General features: G+C 50.9%; 1 protein-coding gene and 1 long non-coding RNA gene across 8 annotated transcripts in view; both read right to left on the reverse strand.

Moving 5' to 3' along the window:
- Positions 1–4412: 4412 nt before the first annotated feature.
- LOC118238289 lies at positions 4413–6810 on the reverse strand. The gene is made up of 2 exons (XR_004768150.1): positions 6588–6810; positions 4413–5479 (listed from the first exon to the last, which is right to left on the reverse strand). It is a non-coding gene; the product is annotated as an uncharacterized LOC118238289 (long non-coding RNA).
- A 2758-nt stretch (positions 6811–9568) lies between these two features.
- The window catches only part of Col16a1 (collagen type XVI alpha 1 chain), a 52420-nt gene continuing 38655 nt past the window's right edge, over positions 9569–23333 (reverse strand). For 6 of the 7 annotated variants that reach the window (XM_027399420.2, XM_027399421.2, XM_035439584.1 and 3 more), the window contains 19 exons: positions 23081–23125; positions 22910–22963; positions 22677–22712; positions 22359–22421; positions 20319–20390; positions 20097–20150; positions 19464–19508; positions 19246–19290; positions 18893–18946; positions 18445–18498; positions 16096–16146; positions 15695–15784; positions 14270–14305; positions 12982–13026; positions 12152–12340; positions 11767–11833; positions 10955–11131; positions 10691–10768; positions 9569–9954 (listed from right to left, as the gene is read on the reverse strand). In XM_027399420.2, coding sequence (XP_027255221.1) covers positions 9752–9954; positions 10691–10768; positions 10955–11131; positions 11767–11833; positions 12152–12340; positions 12982–13026; positions 14270–14305; positions 15695–15784; positions 16096–16146; positions 18445–18498; positions 18893–18946; positions 19246–19290; positions 19464–19508; positions 20097–20150; positions 20319–20390; positions 22359–22421; positions 22677–22712; positions 22910–22963; positions 23081–23125 — 1458 coding nt within the window. In that variant the 3' untranslated portion in view covers positions 9569–9751. Of the gene's footprint in view, positions 9955–10690; positions 10769–10954; positions 11132–11766; positions 11834–12151; positions 12341–12981; positions 13027–14269; positions 14306–15211; positions 15552–15694; positions 15785–16095; positions 16147–18444; positions 18499–18892; positions 18947–19245; positions 19291–19463; positions 19509–20096; positions 20151–20318; positions 20391–22358; positions 22422–22676; positions 22713–22909; positions 22964–23080; positions 23126–23333 lie in introns of those variants that run through there. The other variant, XM_035439585.1, reaches the window with a different exon arrangement.

Consider the following 23333-nt stretch of genomic DNA (forward strand, 5'->3'; position numbering starts at 1 on the left):
ACGGAAGTGACTCTTGGAGCAGTGGGCGGGTACAGCCCACTGCGAAAGCGGAGGACCGGGTAGGAGTGTCCGGAAGTGGTGGTGGTGATAGTGGCACGTTTGTTTTTGTTTTTTTGTGACCTGGAGCAGCCTTCGGGGTTCCTTAGACTAGGCTTTCTAATGGGGAGACTGGGTCGGATGTTTCTGCGGTGGCCACATTATAACCGGGCAAGTCGGATGCATGTTAGTTATGTCACTTCTGTGATCACTTTATTTTTTTAGGCCCAAGCGGTTGCCATGGCTACTGGGAACTAACCTCCTCCTGGAATGAAGGTACTATTTAAACAGGTCTTTGGACCGTGGAGAAAGGTCAAGCTGCCAGAGTAGAAGAAAAATTGGGATGATTTGGCGCTTCTTCATAAATGGGGAAACTGAGGACTAGAAAGTCAGTGACTTATACGCCTAAATTCACAGTGAGTTCACAACAAAATATGGCCTAGGATTAGTGTCAGTGGATAGCTAGGTCTCAGCAAGGGGGTCTTGTCCCCTTTGTAGATCAAATCCCAGCTACTAAGGGACCAACACCATGAACTTCTCTCTCAGGTTTAGGTTCTAAGCTTGTTTGTTCATTTGATTAGTTAAATTCCCTTGTGGCCGGCATGGTGGCACATGATTTTAGTCGCAGCACTCAGCAGGCAGAAGCAAGTGTATTTACATAGAGAGTTCCAGGCCAGTCAAGGCTACATAGTGAGGCCTACCTTAAAAACAACAAAAAAACCCTCTCACATAGACAAGAATTGTGTCTGGTTTGCTTGTAATCTACAGTGCCAACACTATACTTTTTTTTTTTTTTTTTTTTTTTTTGGTTTTTCGAGACAGAGTTTCTCTGTGGCTTTGGAGACTGTCCTGGAAGTAGCTCTTGTAGACCAGGTTGGTCTCGAACTCACAGAGATCCTCCTGCCTCTGCCTCCCGAGTGCTTGGATTAAAGGCGTGCACCACCAACGCCCGGCCCAACACTATACTTTTAAATAAGCAAATGAAAAAAGGTATGAGCAGTTATCCAGCCAGGCCATCTTACCATCCAGCCAAGCACTTTCCAAACCCCCAGTGCTGATTACGGTTCTGAGTTTAGGACAGCCTGCATTTCACATTCCTCATCCAACTGCAAAGGAAGACAAACCCTTTCATTCCAATGCTCTGATCCCTTAATGATCTGGCTCAGCTGTACCCAGGCTGTGTCCCACTCTCCATGGTTAGTTTCTCCCTTCAACAAGCTTTAGTGGGCAGATCTTGTTTTGTTTTCTTTTTAAAAATTTAAGAATCAGTTTCTAACTGTATGATCTTGAATAAATTCTTTTACTTCTCAGTCTCAATGTTCTCAAATGTCGGATAAAACAATGTTAACTTGAAAGTGAATTTATTACAGCCTCTCATGTTCAGGCTTAGGGCCACACCACTTATTCATAGAGATCAACGCTCCTTTCACAACTGGTTGGCCAGTCCCATCCTCCATTTAGCCTCCCTCATGGCCCCCAACCCATTAGCCACTCCTCTTAGTTTTCGTCTGCACCTAGTATGGCCACTGTGTCACAGTCTAGCCCTGTATAAGAATTCTCTGATGATTTCCACAAAACTTATCTGTTCTATCTCAGAAAATCTGCACAGTCATTCAGGCCAAAGACCCTGGATCATTCTTGTAGGTCTTCTCCACACACTCCCCCACCTCCATTTGGTTTTTTGTTAAAAAAAAAAAATCACATTTTTTTCCCTCCATGTCCCAAACTATCACTGGTCCAAGACCCCTCTGTAGTCTGGCCTCCCGACACATGTCTTTTTATTTGGTTCCAACACCCCCTTCTTTGCTGAGAAGACAGAGTAGGCACCTTAAAATGTCAATTAGGCTGAGTGGTGATAATACATGCTTTTAGTCTCAGCACTCAGGAAATAGAGGATCTCTGAGTGCAAAGCCAGCCTAATCTATAGAATGAGTTCCAGGATAGCCAGGGCTTTACAGAAAAACTCTGTGTCGAAGAACAAAGCAAAACAAAAAAAGTGAATTCAATATTGTCATTCTCTAAACTCCTTTGAGGGTTTCCTGTCACTCTTATAATAAAATCTAAAGTCATCCTTATGACTTTATGGTCCTACAGGACCCAGACCCAGCCTGTGACACCAGCCTCACTGATGCCATTGCTGCCTGGTCACCACCCTGAAACAAAAGGAGCTCATTCCATCTCCAGATTTTTGGACTTGCTCCTCTCTCTCTCTTTTTTTTGGGGGGGGGTGATCTCCCCTTAACTTTCCAGATCTTTTTTAATTTGTCATTCTCATCCAGGTCCCAGTTAAAACACTACATTGGGCAGGGCAGTGGTGGCGCAAACCTTTAGTCCCAGCACTCCGGAGGCAGAGGCAGGAGGATCTCTGTGAGTTCGAGACCAGCCTGGTCTACAAGAGCTAGTTCCAGGATAGACTCCAATGTCACAGAGAAACCCTGTCTCAAAAAACAAAAGAAGAAAAAGAAAGAAAGAAATACTACATTGGGTGGGTGACATCCTTGATATCACATCTAAAATACCTTGTCTCCCAAGTACATCCCAGTTGTCAGACATACCACAGTAACTCATTTTGTCATAAAATGTGCTGTGAATTGCCCCCCTTTTAGGATTTACATGCACATCATAAGGTGACCATGTATAATGCAGGATTATCCTGTTCTCTAGTAAAGATTGATTTATAATTATATGTACTTGTGTGTATCTGTGTACGGGTATGTGCATGTGACCTCAGGTGCCTGTGGAGGCCAAAGAAGGTGTCAGATCCCCAGGAGATGTCGTTCCTGGCAGTTGTGAGCCAACTGACCTGGTGCTGGGAACTGATCTTGGGTCCTCTGGAAATGGAGCTGACTCTCTTAACTGCTGAGCCCTTCTGTTTGTGCTCATTACATGGAATAGGTCCTGGCATGAATCCAGTAGGCCTTAATGGTTGTTATCAGCAGCAGCAGCAGCAGCAGCAAACATTGAATTCTTATGAACTATAGACATTGTGTAAGTCCTATAATATTGTTCAGTTAGCACAGTCTTTGGAGATAATTGTTATTACCGATTTGTAATGGAGTTCTAGGGAAGCTAATAGACCTCCTTAATATAAAAAAGATAAATGGTGAGCTGTGATCTCAGTATATGGGAGGCTGAGGCTGGAGGATCACTAGTTCAAGGTGAACCTGGGCTGTGCAGCAAGATCTTGTCTCAAAAACAAAACAAAACTGGAGAGATGGCTCAACAGTTATGAGCACTTGCTCTTGCAGAAGACCCTGGTTTGAGAAAGGCAGTGGTGGCACACGACTTTAGTTCTCGAATTCAGGAGGCAGAGGCAGGTGGATCTCTGTGAGTTCAAGGCCAGCCTGGTCTTCAAAGTGAGTTCTGGGACAGCCAGGACTGTTATACAGAGAAACCTGTTCTCAAAAAAAAAAAAAAAAAAAAAAAAAAAAAAAAAAAAAAGAGGAGAAGGAGGACAGAGAGAAGAAGACAGTGACAACAAAGGTGATGACCCTGGTTTTGTTGCCAATACATGGTGGCTCTCAACCATCTATAACTTCAGTTCCTGAGGGATCAGTTGCCCTCTTCTAACCTCCGAGGGCACCATGCATACATATGGTACACATGCATTTTATGCAAGCAAAACAGTCATACACATAAATAATCTAAAAAAAAAGGAGAAGCCAGGGTTTCAGGCCAAAGCTAGGAATACTTTAACAAGTCAATGATGTTATTAACACGTCATGTTGGGTTCTAGCTTGGGTGTGATGGACTCAATAAACCATGCCTGGCCACTCACTCCAAAAGACAAAACAGAAAAAAGTGGTAAACCCAGGAAAAAAATTGGCTCCGTACAGCCATCATGGTGAGCAAGAGGAACCAGCATTCTCCATCCTGTCTTTGAGGCACCAACAAGAGCTCTGAGTTTATGTGAGGAACAGACAAGAGCTGGTGACAAGAGACAAATGACCAAACAGTCTTGCTCCAGCTATGGTTTGGGTAATTACTACCCCAGGGCAGGTTATACAGAACCTTCGGGGTAGTATCAAAGTTGCTGCTGCTCAGGACACACAATGTTTTTCAGTCAGACCTGTAATTTCTGGAATCCAGGGTAACTGCAAGAGAGTATGACTCAGACAAGTCAGGAAGACAGATGGAGTCAGGTCAGTAGTTGGTCCCTTCCAGCTTAAGGCAATGATTAGAGATTTCTAGGCGTTGCTCTTGTGGCTTGGAACAGGACATTGTAAGGGCCAGATGCCAGCCAGGTGGATCGCTGAGAGTTGGAGGCCAGCCTGGTCTACAGAGCTACTTCCAGGACTGCTAGGATTACACAAAGAAACACTGTCTCAAAAACAATAAATAAATAGCTTCATCCTCCAACACTTGGGAAAATGAGGTATGAGGATGATTTGATTTTTATTTATTTATTTATTTAGGGGCTCATGTATCCCAAGCTGGCTTAGAACTTGCTGTGTAGTCAAGTCTCCTGCCTCTACTTTCCAAGTGCTGAGGCTATAGGCATGCAACACTCTCCTCCAGGAAGATCTCAAGTTTGAGGCCACCCTGGGCTGCATAGTGAGGACTCTGTCTAAAAACAAAACCCAAAGTGCTGGCAGTTGGCAGTCTACTGGAGAACTGGAAAACCACCCCAGTCCTTGGATGAGGTAGCCCCAAGTTAGGGACATTTTCCACACAAAGACTCAGAGACCACAAGGCTAGGGAGCTTCTGATGAAACCAGAGCACAAGGGAAGGACTGAGCTTTGCTTGAAGGGGAAGGCATGAGGTGGCTCAGCATTAAGAGCACTTGGTGACCTTCCAGAGAGCTGGGCTCGGTTCCCAACATCCAGTTTGACTGCCCTCTTCTGGCCTCTGCAGGCACTGCATCCATGTGGTGCACAAGCATGCAGGCCAAACACCCATATGAATAAAATAAAAAGTAAAATTGCAAGTGGGGTCAGGGCAAAACCGACAAACTCTGGAGTGAACTGGTCACTTCAAGTCCTTGTCTGAATGTGAGTGCCCCACGATGAGATGAGCTTTAGATGAGCTGTAACTCTTCTGGCCAACCGAGGGAGAAGCAGCCACTTTCCTTTTAGTTACTTTAACTTTGCAGTCAATTAAAGCCACTGTTCACAGTTCCCTGTGGCCTAAATCTCAGAATGGGTGTTTGATAGGCGGTAGCTCACTGCCTCTGTGGCTGTGAGTTTACCTCCTAGCTTCCATTAGTTCGGGCGAGGAAGTGACAAGTGATTGGAATATTTACTGTCAACGGTTTACCTTTTAGCTTTGTGGCAGGTTTGAAGTTCCAAGGTACTCACTCTTCCGGTTCATTTTAAAGCATTACAAGCAGAAGACTGCTGGCTGAAACTTCCTCATTTGATGGTTTTAACCTGCCTCTTGGAGCATGTGGCTCTTCTCCCAATCCCTAACTCCTTGCCTTCTCCAGCAATCATTATGGCATCTCTGCAAATTTTGAAGATACCTCAGTCACTCTTATCTTGCTGTCTTTTTCGGTCGGGGAAGTTTACCAGTTCTGCAGAACATTCCTTAAATGATTAACATGCCTACGTGCTGAGATGAGCAGGATTTGACTCAAAGGTTTTTACTACATTTTTTTTTTTTTATTTTGTGGTGTGCATGAGTTCACTCACGCATGTGTCATTGTGCATATGCGGAGGTCAGAGGACACGTCTTTGGAATCAGTTCTTTCCTTCCACTGTGTGGGGCTGGGAAGATCAAACTCGGGGCAACAGGCTTGGCAGCAGATGTGTTTCCTTACTGAGCCATCCGGGCCCCAGACCCAAAGTTTGAAGTAGCAAAGGGAGACACACAAAATAAAAGTGGAGACGGCAAGATTTTATCCTGCTTTTAGTCACCCAGCAGGCCCCAATGAAGAGATGCTTTTAGCAAACACAGCCACTCACTCAATAGTGTCTTCCAAAAACTGTTGGTGGGACTGAATTTCGAAATCTCAAAAAGAAAGCAGTTCTGAGGTATGGGGCTGAAGGTCAAGAATATTTACCTCAGAAAGAATATCGGGACACCTCGGCTGTGAAGTGAGGTCATGTGACTCACCCAAACTGATTCCACAAATAATTTTATCTCAGTTCCTTAGGTTCAGAGGGTTCACTACCTGCGGCAATCCTCTGTGTGTGTGTGTGTGTGTGTGTGTGAGAGAGAGAGAGAGAGAGAGAGAGAGAGAGAGAGAGAGAGAGAGAGAGTGTGTGTGCATGCTTAATCCAGTGCTTGGAGGTCTTAGGACAACTTGAGTCAATTCTCTCCTATCATGTGGGTCCCAGCGATGGAACCAAGTTATCAGTGTTGCCAGCAACCACTGAGCCGTCTCACCCACCTCATGAAAATTCTTGACATTCTTTTATTCCAGTAAAAGATTTAGGAGGACTCAGCTGGAGGTCTGCATTATTTGGGGGGTGGGGTCAGAGGAACATCCAAGGGTTCTCTCAAGCAGCCAGACACCAACCCAAGCCAGCGGGGCCCCAGGTGTGTTTATTTTGGAGGAGCAGATGAAAGAGACTGAAAACCAAGCAGCTCCTTCCCAAACCGTACCCACCTGAAGCCGACAGCGCTGGGTGGAGTGTTCCTGCCATTGTCTCAGCTTTGGCGGAAGGGGGAGAGAGAGCTTGGCTTGCTGCCTTTCTTGGGGAAGCTTGGGGAGTTTTCTGGAGGTCACGGCTGGAAAGCGGGTGCTTGACCATCAGAGGTGAGGCAGAGCTTGGTAATGGAAGGCCCCACACTGGAAAATCCTTCCTCCCCTAGGAGAAGACACTTCTTCCCCAATGCCATCTGGCTGGGTGCCAAGCTCTCGTGTGGCATTCTGGGAAGGAACACCAACACCCACCTCATTATGGAACTCTCTTTAATTCCATTTAGATCCAGGTTTGAAATTGGGATTCATTTTGGATTTTGTGGACTGGAGGAAGATTTCCCTGCTTTAATGCCTTGTAAAATGAGAACAACACGAATAGGTGTCTGACCTCTGGCCCCTTACATTATGGCTCCATGGGAACAGTATGGGGGGGGGGGAGAGTTCTTGTAAGGGGTTAACAGACCTCATGTGAAGCGAGGATGTGATTGGACTGTGTTGATATGTGGCGGAAGGAAAATATTATGATAAAAGGGAAGATCTCAGCTCCCAAGGCTTCCAACAAGGGATTATTATTTTCTTCTCTGCGGAATAAATATGCAGTAGCCTTGGGCTTCTCAAATTAAGGGCTCTCCAGTCCTTTCTTCACACTGCAATCGGCAAACTCCCCCTTAGGCAAACCTTTGTTTAAAACTCACCAGCGGCTACCCACTGCGTGACCGTGGCTCACACTCGGCACTGCAGTCCCACTGCAGGTGTCCCCCTCTCAGCCCGCTGTGTTCAATCATCTCTGTCCCTTGGTACATGCTGCTCCCTGTGCACCTTCTGTCTAGACAGTTAGGCCCCACAGCGATGCACCTCCCCGGCCACCTGGTACTGGCCTACCATCCCACTGTGTTGTAATCACTTAATGAACTGCTGTTTCTATTGTCATTGTGGGGGCTGAGTCCATATCTGCCCAGTTTGTTTCAGGATCCCCAGAGCCTAGTACCGTTCCTGGCACAAACTAGGAAGAGGAAACAGACTCTTCAAGTTAGACTCCGTCGATCTGAACAATCTCTGCGTTGCCTTGAAAGTCTGGAACAGACTAAGATGTGGCGACAGAGGAGCATGGCGGGAAGTGGGAACCCTGTCTGAGGAGAGTGGAAGTTACCCCTCCTCATTTTCCCGGCAGCCCATGGCTGCCGAGCTGATGAGCAACATGCACAGAATTTTTTTCTGCTGACCACAGAAGAAGAGACCATAAAATTCAGCTTCCCATCTGTTTCTTCATGGTCCAAGAAAATACAGCAATTTCAAACTCCAGGGAGACAGGCATTCAGATCATGAAAGCTTAAACCTAGCCTGTCTGTCGTGGAATCCCCCCAAAGAGCGGCATGGATTGGACTCCAGAAGAAGCTGGGAGGAGGAAGCACCACTTCTAAGGATCCATTCCCCGGTGACCCTCAAAGAGTACGTGTTTGATGTCGCCCATGCCAGCTACCCCCCTGGCCTTCAGTGTCAACTGCACAATTCAGCAGCTGGCCCTCGCTTCTCTTTCTTTCTACTTGTGCCAAAGGCTCCTGGTCACCACGAGGCCTATCACCAGTTTGCTTCACAGGCTGAGCTGAGCGTGGAAGCCAGCCTTCCAATGGGAGCGCTTTAACATCTGTCCTCATCCAGTGTCTAAAACCTGGCCGCTACTTCAATGCAATGATGATGTATTTGCTTTTTAATGTTTTCTGTTAGAACCAGAGTTACTGAGAGTTGCAGGTGAGAGATGAAAAAAGAACCACTCTCCTGTATCTAAGAACAGCATGGGATGCACTTGGCTGGCTCAGGAGCCTGCCTGTTAGCACGGTCTGGCCATGGGCATACCTCTGTCTCAGGCAAGAAAAAAAAAATAAGGCAAAGGTTCTGAGGAGCCACCCATAGGCTGGTACCCAAGCAGAGAAGGGAATGTTCAAAACTGTGCTGAAATGCCAGCTCTTGAGAGATGTGACAGCCAGCTTGAAGGCTTCAGGCAGTTTGGATAAACATCTAGACTTTGAGTACATTTCTGAGTCTGTTCTGTGATCCCTTTGAAGTTTATCCAACTTGAATAAGCCCTCCAGAAAGCCAGGGCCAGTAAAAGAGGCTTTCTTTGGAAGTCCTCCTGGATGTGCCCTGTTGCTTCCTCCCAGGGCAGCCAGCACATCAGGACCAGCGATCTGAGGAGTGAAGAAGAAAGACGCCCACCTGAGACAGCCCTCCTGGAATAGTCAATTCATTGTCTTCCTCTTTTCTTCCTGTCCTTTTTACATATGGAGGGCACAGCAGATAGAAAACCCCTGGTGGACTTGGTGGACCATAAGTTTAGAACTAATCATGGCTTGCCTGGGACCCCTTCCCAGCTATTTCTGAAGGCCCAGCCTGAGATGTACATCACGCACGTTTGAATAATAAAAGGCACTATTTGTAGTCTAGAAAGGCTGCCTGAAGCAGGAAAGCCTGTGACAGAGCCCAGTGTGTGGGCACAGGTGGGAGGTTCCATCTCATTTCCCAGGGAAGCACCCCCTGGCTGCCTGGGCAAGGGCTGAGGCATCTTCCCCCTGTCTGCGCAGGTTTTCTAGTCATGAAATTACTGGAGCATTGAGAAGTGCCTGCATGCACGGAGGGGTGTCCAGGAGCACACCTCAGCACTGGGTGGCATCTCCCCAGGTACAAGCTGGCTTGGGTTTAGGTCACACAAAGGAGAATGGGGTACCAAATACTGGGTTCATTCCAAAAGAAAACAGGGATCAGCCTTTCTGAGCAGGTCTCAGGGGGTCCCAAACCTGCTTTTGGCTCACTCCAGAGACTGAACAGTGCCTTTGGGGTTGCCTGGAGAGGGAGCAGGGCAAGTGGACAGCCTGTGCATAGCACAACACAAACCTACAGGCGAACCACAGACCACGAGGGACCCTGGGACCAAATGACAGAGATGTGGCTGCAGCACCAGGGGAACCCCATGGAAGTGGGGTTACAAATAGTTTCGTTTCTTTATTGTTAAAAAAATATTAACAGCAACAACAACAAACAAGAATAGCACAAACATTCACAACCCATCAGAGTCTGTAAGCTTTGCCCATTTATTCCTAATGGAGTCCTTTGTCTCTGTGCAGGTGATGGTTTCAGCCAAAAGGCCCCTTCATGTTTTTCATGGGTGGATACTGTTGCTCCATTGGCATGGCCCCAAAGCAGTCTGAGGGGTTGCAGTGACCAGCCTTCCCCGGCTGGCCCATTGGACCTGGGGGGCCAGGGATGCCCGGAATGCCTTGCTGGCCCATTGGCCCTGTTGCGCCCATCTTGCCATAACCTGGAGGTCCTTGAGGACCTACAAAGAAGAGTGGCAGAAGGGAAATCAGGAGACCCAGATGACAAGAGGCAACAGCTGTGACAAGTGACACCTTCATTTCATGCATATTTCCAGCTTTGAAGCATGCTTTTGTGAGACCTGCCCGCTCTTCTCATTGATTTCACGAGGACAGCCACACCTCTAGCTAGTTTTATTAGGAGTGTCTGTGGACCAGGAAAAGGGTCATGAGCTTTTAGGTGACTGTATCCACAAAATAGCTCCCTGGGGAAATGTGCAGGCTCTGAAAAGTCACACACGAGTAATATCCATGGGTCAAGTAATGAGCTGGGCCTCAGAGTTTCATCATTAGGTTTAACCGCTCTCAACCTTCTGACCATTCAGCTTGGAGAACAACTCTGAAGTTAAGCCTGATCAGCATCACAGGGTCAGTAAGACACCAAACAGGTCTTAGACTTGGATTTCTGGTCTCTATTGCATGCAATGCCCCCACACACACACACACACACACACACACACACACACACACACACACACACACACTGCATCATGCAAGCCTAACTTAAGACAGAGGCAGACACCCAGCCTCTCTCTTCACTCCTCCTTAGGCCCTAGCACAGAATCTTGAACTGGGAGCATTTCTGTAAGTGGTAACTAGCCTGGCATTATTTGGCGTTCTAAGACTATGTTGTAAAGAAGTGGGGGGGGGGAGCTCTGCTGTTCTGGATTCATGGTCACAAAGACTAGGTTCTCTTACCTGGGGGGCCAGGAAGACCATTTTCTCCCGCGATGCCAACACCGATGTCTCCCTTTTCACCTTTGGTGCCAGGTAATCCTGAGCCAAAAGAAATGAAGTTAACTTCTATCCCTAAGCAGAGAAATTTACACACACGCACGCACGCACGCACGTGCGTGCCCGCACACACATGCGCACACACACACACCATATTCACAACAGTCGGCCCACAACAGAGCTGCAGATGCCTGCCACCCCAGAGACCCAGAAGGTAGGTGGAGCTACCTCTCATTCCTGGCAAACCCTGGCGTCCTTCTCTTCCTATCTGACCAGGGAGCCCAGGCGATCCTGGAGCACCTGGCCGGCCTGGAGCACCATCTTTCCCGGGGGGCCCTGGCCGGCCTGGAGCTGCTGCCACCTCCATGGGGAACTGCATCCTGGAGGTGTAGTAAGCCATCCTCTCTGCAAGCAGAGACAAAAGGCAGTCACTGGGTGACTAGTTGCTCAGAGTGGCTGCAGATGCTGCAGACACGCCACCAGCATGGGGCAGCCTCCAAAGGTGGAGGAGTATCAGGACAGGGAGGTGGGCTGCCCTCCTGAGGAAGGGCTTGTGAAGTCGCCCCATGTGCTTTGCCATGCAGATCTTTCAGAAGCATGGATGTGGTTTCTAACCACCATCCCCGGTTCACCACCGACTTCAGAATGTGGTCCAGACAGGTCTCTTTCCCAGGCAGGATGCCCAGAATCCACATTTCCCCACCCACAGCACACAGGCAGGAAAAGGGGGCTTCAAACCAACCCTAGCAGCACTTTGTCTGCTTGCCCCTCTCCCCAGAACTCCCTCCACACAGACTCGTTTGAAATTGGCTTTCTTAACCTCCTTTGCTCAAGTGGGGGATCAGGAGGGCAGAAGAGAACCGATTTATCTCTGAACAGAGCGGGTGACAAGGAAGGTCTGATGGATAGGTGAGCATATGCCTGTCACCTGCTGTCTGTAAGTGTGTGGGGTGAGGAAGGGAGGACACAGAAGCTTTAAGGAAAAGGAAGGCAGGGCCGGGCAAACATCACCCACTGCCACCCCACCGGCTGCCAATTACCATCAAACATTTTAATGATCTCTTGTCTGATGAACCTCTTGATGTCATCATAATTCACCATGTCTCCCTGAGGAAAGAGAAGAGACCTGGCCTCAATTATATGTCCAAGCTTGGCACTTTCCCAGGGAACAGACTTGATTTCCAGAAATAAAGAATGGAGCGGAGGGCAAAGGTCCTGGGAGCCTCCCACAGAGCCTTAACCAAAGAGCTACCCATCCTGAAATAACATTTGTGTTAAATGCGGTTTGGGGTGGGAGGGACACCTGTAGCCCCCCCTCGCCCCCCTCCGCTCACATGAAGACCCAGAAGACACCTGTAGCCCAGCTCTTTCCTGCAGAATGTCAGCAGGGGTTTCTAAAGTGGCCACGTGCCTGCTTGCCCTTACCATAGAGCCGGGCAAACCAGGCAATCCAGGGCTCCCTGCAGGCCCTGGAGAACCAGGGTGACCTCTCTCTCCTGCAGGACCTGGTGGCCCAACAGGTCCCATGGAACCGCTCTTGCCAGGCCCCCCTGGCATGCCAGATCTGCCCTTCTCTCCTGCTTGGCCCTTCTGTCCTGCAGGTCCTGGGTCACCCTACAAAGATAGCAAGTCACAGTACAGTATTGCCAACTGTTCCCAAGTCTATGTCACAATGTGTCAGCAACCTACCCCTTCCCCAGGTGCCTGCTGGGCTGTGGCCGTGATGATACAGCTCCCCCTGCCTCACTACCGCCCAAAGCTGTCCTTCTGGGAGGCAATGCTTGCATCACCCTTTGATGGGAGATGCTCGTGGCTCCCACATACCCTCAGTAGGAAGATCCCTTCCTTGCCCAGGCAAGACCATTCACAACGTCCTCCTCACGCCTTCCCCAGCCTCATCTTGCCAGCTCTAGCCACCTGTCACTCTCTGGTTCTACTATGTTGCTTGAATCTCCTGTCTGGAAGGGCTCCTCTCCAGCCCCAGCACCTGATGGCTACCCTCACTCTCCTCTCCTGGAATGTCCCTGCCCTTTATGTAGCCTTCCCCCGTCATGTCCACTTATTAAGAGTCCTTCCTGGAGTCCCACAGTGCTGCCTCCAGTTTCCTTCAAAACTTCCCATACTCTAGTGTCAGTGTGACTAGGCACAGGGGTTGACTAGGCACAACCAACCCAGAGGCCTCCTCTGTGGCTAGAGTCACAGCTTGGAGTTCCTGAGTGACTCTTTTCAAACCCAGCCAGTGACCGCTCGCTCACCTTTGGGCCCGGAGGTCCATAGAGCCCCTGCTTTCCAGGAGGTCCCTATAAGAAAGCAGAAGTTCAGGGTCAAGTCTGGGCAGCCTCACTGAGGCTCCCTGGGGTGGGGGTGGGGAAGGTGCAATGGGAAGACCACCTTCTTCCACCCTAGGCTCCTGGTGGTGTCCAGCTTGATTGTGTGAGAAGGGATGACAGCTTCCCTGGCAACCAGAGGAGCTGACAGCTGGGAGGTAGGATGAAGTCCCCCGGGGCATGGCCTTGTTTGATAGCACTGGCTGGGTCCCGGGTCCCTCGTCACAGATGAACTGATGTGACAAGGAGTCAGAGTGGGAAGGCTAGTCTGAAATAGCAGAGGGCCTGGCGAGAGCTGGGGCCCAGGGAGCCTTTGTTTGGAGTTTGTTATCATTAATATCTCTTTCTGACCAGAAACAGGGTTCTCTAATTTCCACTAGAACAAGAGTTACCAGCTTCTTGCATGTAATTGGCACTGGGTATCTGTAGGGGACTGATTCCAGGAGCCCCGTGGGATCCCCAAGTCTGTCTGAAGGCCCATTTGTAAAACGTGGCTGTTACCTATGTGTACCTGTCTGTGTGTTCTACATCACCTCTGAATTACTTAACAATAGTGACCACAGTGCAAATGCTGCAGAGTTGTCATACTGTATTATTAGAGGATTGTGATGAGGGAAAAGAGTGAGCCAGGAGCGGTGGTGCACACCTATGGTCACTAGGGAGGCTGAAGCAGGGCACCATAAGTTTGAGGCCAGTTTGGGCTCTAAAGTTCCAGGCCAGCCTAGGTACATAGTCTCAGGAAAAAAAAAAGTCTGTACATGTTTGGTACACATGCAATTTTTCCCTGAATATTTTCAATAAACCTGAGATTGACCGAGTTTCTTTTTTTAAATTTTAAATTGTTTATTTTTATTCATGTGCATTTTGTTTTTGCCTGTATGTGTGTGTGTGTGTGTATGTATGCATGTATGTACGTATGTATGTATGTATGTGGGTGTTGGATACCCTGGAACTGGAGTTACAGACAGTTGTGAGCTGTCATGTGAGTGCTGGTAATTGAATCCAGGACCTCTGGAAGAGCAGCCAGTGTTCTTAACCTCTGAGCCATTTTCCCACCCCCTTGACTGAGTTTCTGAATGTGGAAACTAGGGGTATAGTTTCTATAGGAGACAGTTTGTGTCCGTGTGGTATGCCTCCTAAGTGAATGAGGGATAGAACAAGATGAGGACCAAGGAGGAAATGTCCCCGAGGGAAGGAAAGAGCAGCATGACTATACCTCTTTGCCAGCTGCACCGTCTGAACCAGGTTCACCCTAGGGAGCAAAGAGCATTGGAAAAGTATGAGCTGTCATCCAACCTTGCCTCATGCTCCTCACACCTTGTCCTCCTCTCTGTCCCACCAAGGAGCCCTGATCCTGCAGCTCCCCCATGCCCTGCAGCCTGCCTGAACTAGAGCAGAGAGTCCTTTTTGCTTGAGAACTGTAGGCATTCCCTGGCTCTGAATATGCACTAGATACCCAATGAAGGGCCACATGAGCTGTGAGCCTGTCCTCAGTAGGACTGACCAGGACAAGCTGACCTCCTTCCCCATGACACCACAACAGGAGCTGTCCAGCCCCGAGACCCTGTGCAGGCCTTTCTGGAGGACTGCTGGAAAAGAAGAATCTATGATTGCAGGACAAGGGGTAGATGCAGCCAGGACCCTGGCACCTCCTGAGTCTTCAGGGAGGAAGGGAGCCTGGCAGGGCGTAGGCAGAGTTCACAGTGAGCAGGAGTGCTAAACCAGGCCCTCTGGGAAATGGATCCAGTGACCATGCCCACATGATTGGAGTCTCCATCCCAGCGGGACTGACTACCTGCTCTAGTTTGCTACTGTGCCCCGAAGGAAAGTCTTTTGGTGGGAAAGCCCCGTCATGAAGACCTGAGCCTCCCTCCTTGGATTCCCAGAACCTTTATGTCTCTGAGACCAGCAATCAGCTCCACTCATGTGGTTTGCCTGTCTAGACCTCTATGTAGGGGAAGCTCTGCAGGCTGGCTAGGGGGTGCAAAATTTGCAATGGAGTAGGCTGGGGATCAAGCCTCAGCTCTCCCATTTACTAGCTGTGTGACTCAGAGCCATCTACTCAGCCACACTGAACCCTCATTTCCTCTTCTGAAAACCCAGGGACAAGTGGACCTCCAAATAGTGTTGCAGAACACATTGAGACAAAACACGCATCCAACATAAGCGAAGGCTCACTTTGGCACAGTCAGTGACCAATATAGCATCACTCTGAATGCTCAACGGGCTGAGATCAAGTCTGGCTTCTGAGGAGCTCCAAAAGTTACAGTAATAGCACAGTATTTCTGGTTCCTGACATTTTCAAAGACTTTTTGTGGTTACTGACAAGCTCCACTGGGGCAGGGGCAGGGGCAGGGCCAGGGGCAGAGGCAACACATGGAACAAGTCTTCTCTTTCTGGCACCTCGTCAAGAGATCTGCCTCAGGTTGATGATGCGTCCTCAGAGGCAGTGTCCTTGTGTGCAGCTGGCTCAGTGCTGGCTTCCAGGGCTTGTCTTTCTGAATACAATACAATCCCTAGACACAGGCCCCATGCTGCCATCCTGCTATGCTAACACCCTCTCCTCCTTTAGAGACCCCAGGTGTGCTGTGCAAAGCCAAATCCTCTCCCCTGGGCTGGGCCATAGGATGTGGAGTCTTACCGGAGGGCCAGGGTGCCCGGGGGTGCCAGGTTGGCCTGGGAGGCCTGCCAAGCCCCTTTCTCCAGGGGCTCCCCGGTCTCCTTTCAGGCCCTAAAAGATAGGATGAAGGTCAGTGGAGAGAAGGATGAACAGAGTCCACAAAGTCAGAGGCAGACACCCACCCCCGCTGCCACCATGTTCCAGGGACAAGGCCCCATAGGGGCAGATGGCATGCCTGAACCTGGCCTTGAGCCACCCTTGGCCTCATCCCAGAAGGGAGATCTTTAGGACAAATGAGAGGCTGATACCTAGAAGAAGGGGACAAAAACATGCTCCATCCCTTTGGCTTTGTCTGGAAGGAGCCCACAGCAGAAAAGGCAATGCCCCTTGAGGGAATGAATGCATGGAAGGAAGTCACTCACCATAGTGGAGATCCCAGGTGGGCCTGGCTGGCCTGGAGGCCCCTGTGGTCCCTAGGGAGAGGGGAGTCAAGGCCTGGTAAGGGCTTTAACAAAAAGCCCAGGCTGGAGGAGGTGTAGGCAGCAGCAGGAGCATTCCTATACTGCACTGGCTTTGTTCTCTTCCTGAAATCTGTCCTCACTTTCTGATCTTCCATTTGAACTTCTAACCCAGAGCTCTGGTTCCAGAGCAGAGCTGGGAGGGGCCAAATCTACAGTACCCTTGTGCCTAGTGCTCACTGATTGGTGCCAGTAGGCTTGTGAGGGGCAGAGGCCAAAGGCAGGGGAGAAGGGACTACTAGCCTGAGTATCTCCGAGTCCCTGTGCTTCCTAAAGGTAGACCAGCATCCTACTGTTCTGGGGAGGAGGTAAAGCCAGCAGCCAGGGCTTACACAGCAGAGGTGAATGAGGCAGGGAGGGACCATGTCCCCTACCCCCACAGGCACACAAGGGACTCCAGCTATCTCCAAAGCCCTCCACCATATCACAGAAGGGGAGATATTTGGGGGCAGAGCAAAGAGGCTGACCACATGGGAAAGCTCTGGGGAGCAATGACATTCTAACCTCCAGGGATGTCCCCTCCTGACACTGTTGGGGCTGTATCTGAAATGCCCACAGTCCAGAGGTCACCTCTCTCATCACAGCAACACCTTCTTTGAACCCAAGAGAACTCAGCTCCTTCCCAGAGCACATTCCTCCACACCCCTTCCAGAATATTCTGGTGCCATGGCACCTATACACTCATATATAAGACTCTTAGGGTTGGAATGCTCATGACTGGGACCAGCACATACCTGGGGACCTGAGCTGGACAGAGCAATGACAGGAGGAGCCCACTAGGTCTTCATCCACAGTGCCCACCCCACCCCAGGAGTCTCTACCAAGGCCACCGTTCAGTGTATGACTCTTTCATACTTAATGTGAAGGGGACTGAGGGAGACCTAGAGTCCCCAGAACAGAGTCTGAACTCCTTGAGATAGATAACAATGGGACCTGAGAGTTCCTTTTCTCGTCATGAACTATTTTTAAAGTTCCCAAATGCCTCCTGAAAATCATACAGCCATGCCATGCTAGCACTCCAGTGGATTTGCTTTCTCTGGAGCCCTGTAATAGGCCTGGTGCCGTCACACGGATCAAAGGCACCAACTGGCAGTCGTTTGTGTCACTGATGAGAAAAGTAGATGGGAAATGAAATATTGCTCAGGAAACACACTCTCCAATTCACCCTAATAGCAAAAACACCACCTGACCACCCAGTAGCCCAGCTGAACTTCCTGGCTCCTCTCTTTCTACCACTAAGCCCTCCCTTGTGTCAGATCAAGGGAGCGAGCCCTCTACCTCTAAGAACATCCCAGATCCCCTGATCCCTCTGTTCCCTCTCTCTTCCCACCACCCATCCACCCATCTGCCACTTACCAGCCCTCCCTGAGTATGCCTGTCTCAGGCTCCCATCTGCCACTTACCAGCCCTCCCTGAGTATGCCTGTCTCAGGCTCCTGAACCTACTCCGGAGGTATCGTTTTCAAAGCTCAGCTTTTCTGGTCCCTCGTGCACTTCTCAAGGTACCCCCCTCCCATGCCCAGTGAAATGGTCTTCTTCAGGTCCCTCAGACATATCAAGCTCCTGGCTGCTTTTGGTTCTATGTATCCGTGTCCCTTCTGCCCGTCCCTTCTCCCAGGCTACTCAATAGCTGGCCCCTTCATTCAGGCCTCAGCTCGGTCACTTCTCCAGCAAGAGTTTCTCAGCCTTCCGAACTCTGTGTCCCTTTAATTCAGTTCCTCATGTTGTGGTGACCCCCCGGCCATAAAATTACTTCATGGCTACTTCATAGCTGTGATTTTGATTCTGTTAGGAATCGTAATGAATCTGAAGCACAGGATATCTGGTATCTCAACCCACAGGTTGAGAATTGCTGCCCCAAAGCTCCCTAACCTCCCAGTTCTTCCCTGGGACATCACCCCCTCACTTGAGCCCTCCATGCACTTTTCTCCTGCGCCTGCTGGGGAAGTCCGGTGGGATAAGAGCCCCTGTCTCTCTGGCTCCGTGCTGTGGCCCTGATTTGGAGCGCATGATCAATGATTACTTATTGACTAACTGAGTGCCTTGTGTCTCATAAGCAGATTTGAATGTGCACAGAGAACCCCCAAAGTGGCGAAAAGCAAAAACCACGGCATCAGGTGAGTCTTAAAGTCCCTCATACCTCTGCATGGTTAGGGCCGCACCCAAGGCACTACCTGCTTACCCCACCCCACCCCACCCCACCCCGTGACATCCTATAATTCATAGAAGCAGAGGCAAAACCATTTTAACTCACAAGATGACCTGGGGGTCCTGGTCGTCCCTGGGGTCCCATGGCGCCAGGCTCACCCTGAAGGAGTCAGAGAAAGAAAGAGGTTACACGGAAGCCAACTGGCTTGCATACTGTGACTGCTCAAGGAGAGAGGGTTGAGGGTAGTGGCGTGGAGAAATGGCCAGAGGGCTGGACAGAGCTCCAAACTTTAGACCCTCGCCTTCTAGGCCTTAAGAAGGCCAGGCCTGCCTTTTGAGTAGTTGTCCAATTATCCTTCTAGGGAGGGGACCAGTTATAACTCTCAAGATGGCGAAGAGTCCAGACGTGCAGTGTGGGGTGAAATTTCACATCAGTAGGCCAAGGAGAGAAGGCAGCCACTTTGCCACTGAGAGGAAGGAAGAGGCTCCTTCTTGGGACTTAGTGGAGCCCAGGGCTGTGTGACAGCAGTTATGCATAGAACCCCAGTCCTTACCTCTGTACCTGGCCGGCCACTGCTTCCAGGGGGACCTGGTTTTCCACAGTCACCCTAAAAGAGAGAGGGGACAGTGGAGTTTAGTATCTCCACCCCCATGGTGAGCCTGGATCAAGGGGACTCAGCCACCTTGGCCTGGCTTTGACCAGAGGGTCTCTGCCTCCCTTCAGCTGGTAGGTGGCAGAGTCTCAACCCAGTTCAGCCGGTCCCAGTGGTTTCAGAAAACTAGAGTGCTGGAGTAACATCTCAGCCAGGGGCCGGGCGGCACCCTAAACCCAGGCTGAGCTGCCAGGTTTGCCTGGCATCAGGCCTAAAGAGAATAGGGAAGCCCATTGTCCAGAAGTCCCCCTTACCTTAGGCCCAGGGAGGCCGGGATGCCCTGTTTTCCCCTTGAAACCCTGAAAGAAAAAGTAGGGAGATGTTCCTCTCACTTCCATCTGAGTCACTCCCCACACCTTCCCGCTGAGGCCAAAGCAATGGAGGCCATTGCAGTCATAGTGTGAGGACTCCGAGGCTGAGGATAGCTGGGAGAGGCTCAGACCTCCTGGCTCCTTCCTGCAGCTCAACTTACTGGGGGTCCCATGAGTCCAGGAGGGCCAGCAGGACCTGGGTCCCCCTAGGGAAAGAGAAGAAGGATTGAGGAAGTTTGGTTTACCCTTGACCCAGCTCATTCCCCACTGCCTCTGCTTCTCCCAGTCCCAGGAGTTTGGTGGGGACGTCGTGTGTGGCGTGGGAACTCAGCCTGGCTCAGCCTCTGACTGGCTGGGGACTGTGAATGGGACCCAGCCCCTCTGCAGACCTTGATTCTCTTTCTGTTGGTTAAGGATGGGAGTTGACCTCGATGTTCCCCATATCACATCTCTCAGGTGCCCCAGAAAAAAAACTCAACCAAGGAGCCAGGGCCTGCTCAGGCCTGCCATGGCTACAGCCCGATTCTCCCCAGAACCTAGCCTACTTTCTCTAGTTGCCAAGTTTGAAGATATAAATGGCATCTCCGTCACCATCCTGCCTTTGCTGAGACTAATTCGCCGAACCTGGCTAAGTCTATTAGGAGGAGTGGGACACCCGGGGAGTCTGATGCCAGCCGGGAGGAGAAGTAGCCCAGGAGGAGACATGGGCACCCTGATGAAAGGGCAACTCCCCAGCTCACTTCATCAGGAGGAGAGGGCTCCTGCCTGCATCCCGCCCCCAAACCCCATCTTACCCTTAGGCCAGGCTTGCCATCCTTTCCATCTAGTCCATCCAGCCCAGCAGGGCCCTGCAGACAGGGAAAAGGCATTCCTGAATGCTGTGCTATCTCTGGAAGTCTGACCCAGCCCACGGCTCTCTCCACCTCTTACCCAGATCATACCCTTACCATACATGCGTACACCCACACCAGTACTCCAGTCCTCGTACCTGCCAGATCCTGAGGGCACACACTCACCTGAATCCCAGGAGGGCCTGGTGGCCCAGGGGAACCAGGCAAGCCTGATGGACCTCGAATCCCTTCACTGCCCTGAAACCAGAATGCACAATGAAATCAGGGCTAAGGGGTCTAGGGACCTCTGGGAGTCAGAGCACTTGACTTCTAGCCTTAGTTCTGTCTTGACCTGATGTCAAGACAGATGACCCTGCATGCTGTCTTCCTGAGAGCATGTGTCCCCATCTGTCAAGCCCCCCCACCCACTTTCTTCACTGGTTTATGGAGAAAGATAGAGCCTGCTTGGACCAGCCTCTTTTCAGGGTTGTCCCAGGGGCCAGCGCATAGGTGGGTGGATATATTTAACTTACGTCACTCTAATAACATGCCACGTATGTGGGCTTTGACACCTCGAGGTGAAAGGGTGGGGGGACCCCTGTACCCCGTGTATTATAATCCCTCAAGGGCCACGGGCCTGCTGGAGTCAATGGCAATTGACTGCTTTGCAAGGATGGGACTATAGATCTCAAGGGTAGGAGTGGAGGCCCATGGTGGCCAGGGCTCAGGGAAAATGCCACAGGAGTGTCACCAAATGGCAAACTCTGAAGAATGGCTGGGATGAGGCAGGAGGGGCTAGAGGGAACAGATGATTTGACAGTGGTCACATGACAGCCTGACCTGGGTATCAGGGTCCTTACGGTAGATGGATGGGAGAGGAGGCCTGGGAGGTGACCACCTGACTGGGAGAGGCCCTGAACAGCGCGTTGCACTTTGTCAAATCATATCTCAAAGTCCTGGGGGTTGCTGGGGGGAGCCTTAAAGCTGGGAGCATGAAGTAGGTTTCTGGTCCGGAGGATGGGACTCCAGAACCTTCTTCCAGGTCTTATCCAGAGCATCTTCCCTTGAGTCTGTATTATATGAGACTTTACATGAACTTTTGTCTAATAAAAAGCTCAGGGACTGTATAATGGCGGGCAAACACAGTCATAGTACCTGGGCAGCCACTGAAGGCCCAAAGCAGAGCAGTGATGAGAACAGGAGTGTGGATTGGGAGGTAAGAAGCTTAAGAAAAGGCTGCTACTTCCCCTGGGCAGGAGAGAGGCAATGCCCTGGGTCAGCATCTGTGGAGAAGGGCTGCAGGAGGGGAAAAGACACAGCTACAGAGACCAGGGAGTGTTGCAATACCACCATCCACCAGGAGGGGTCAGCACGGTTCTAGCCAATGTCAGCCCCACTGAGAGTTGTGATGGAGCACCTCCAGCCAGCAGTTGGGGACTCTCAGCCTAAGGAGGACTCCACAGGGAAGGGATGAGAGGGAGCTGTCATCTATAACGATCCACCTGACTGTCAGATGGGTTCTGGTTTGGGGATGCAGTGGAGGGACTTCTCCTCACTCCCAGTTGGGTACCCATTTCAGGTTCACTACAGAACATCACAGCTCCCTATGGACCACCCCTCCAGCCAAAGCTTAGACATCAAGCTTGGGATCGCCAACAGCTCCCACCCAGTACACAAGGGGGGCCCAGCTTCTGCAGAGCCAGGGATGTCCTCTCGAAGCCACAGCAGGGCTACATGTCCAGTTTATCAAGGCGCTCTCAGAGTCAAGCAGTGTGGAGCTCCAAGGCTGCTGTCCCTATCTTATTACAAAGTCACAGGTGACCCCTGTGTTCTCTGGGCCCTTGGAGACAGCCTAAGAAGAGAGAGGCACCTCTCCTCCAGTTATGCCCTCATTTGAGGGATCCCAGTGTTATCCTTCCCTTGGCTCCCTGCTCTCTCTTGAGAAATGTAGCTGGCCGAAGCTGGCCTGTCACAGTCTAGTCATCCACCTCTCCTCCCCACCCTGCCTTTGCCCCTCTCCTGACAAATGGGAACCCAGGATACCCAGAGGCTGCTAGAGGGTATGGAGAGGGCAAGGGGAGGGTGCAGGACCACCCATGGAGCCACTGGTTGCTAAGCCCAGACTTAGTGCAATGGAGTTGTCTGTGAATTTCCTGAAGGCCTGAACAATCACGAGAGCGTCATGGCTCAGATGTGTAGTTCTGGCAGATGTGGGTTCCTGCTCACCTTCTCTGCTTGGGGGCCAGGTGGGCCAGGGGCTCCAGCTTTGCCTGGGAATCCTGGGGGACCCTGTATCAACAAAGAAGCAGGCAGGAATACAAGTAGGGGTCCATCTCCTCCTTTCTCTATGTGTTTCATCTCTCTGTGGTCACCCATAAGGCCGACTCTTCAGGTCTGGCCTCTAGCCTATAGTGGCCACCTACCCTGCTCCTCCCATCTCTTGACTCCCCTCCCTCCCCAGGTTCATTTTCATCCAGCAGGACTGGCCAGGTCTGCTCCTCCCAGTGGGGCCACATTTCAGGGAACTTTTGCCTCTTTACTCACCGGTAGGCCTGGAAAGCCGGGCTGGCCTTGAAATCCCTAGGGGAAGAAGTGAGAAGGTCACCACCCCTCTGCCTGGCCACTGAGGTGGAACAGGCAGCCCCAAGTCTACAGCTTTGTAGGCCAGTGGGTGAGGCTCTGGGTGGGGGGTGGGGTGGGGGTGGGGGTGGGGGGTGGGAGGGTGGTGGGAAAACTAGTGACCAGTCCCTTCAGCCCCACCCCCAGGCATCACTCACCGGGTCACCCTTCTCACCAGAGCTCCCCTGGGGGCCTCGCTCTCCTCGAGGACCCTGTCACCAAAGAGGAGAACATAACTGAAACCCCATCTCCCAGTCCTCAGGACACAGGAAGGGGCCAGGAGGCTCCCCCGCCACACACACAACTCCATGGCCTGCTCACGCACTCACCGCTGGGCCTTGGGGACCTGGAAGGCCTTCAGATCCTGGTGGGCCCTAGGGACTCAAAGGAATAGAATCAGTGACTCAGAAACATGAGGAATGGGGCCTGGGTACGAGGTGGGCGTGTTCTGAGCTGATAGGACTCTCTGCCCAGGCCCCTCAGTTCCCAGAACCAGTCTGCTAATTAGCCCTGCTACCTACCTCCTGGCCGACTCCAACCTGGCCAACAAATAACAGCTGATCTCTCTTTCTTAGACATGGC

This window comes from Cricetulus griseus, chromosome 2, assembly GCF_003668045.3.
Source record: "Cricetulus griseus strain 17A/GY chromosome 2, alternate assembly CriGri-PICRH-1.0, whole genome shotgun sequence".
Taxonomy (NCBI): domain Eukaryota; kingdom Metazoa; phylum Chordata; class Mammalia; order Rodentia; family Cricetidae; genus Cricetulus; species Cricetulus griseus.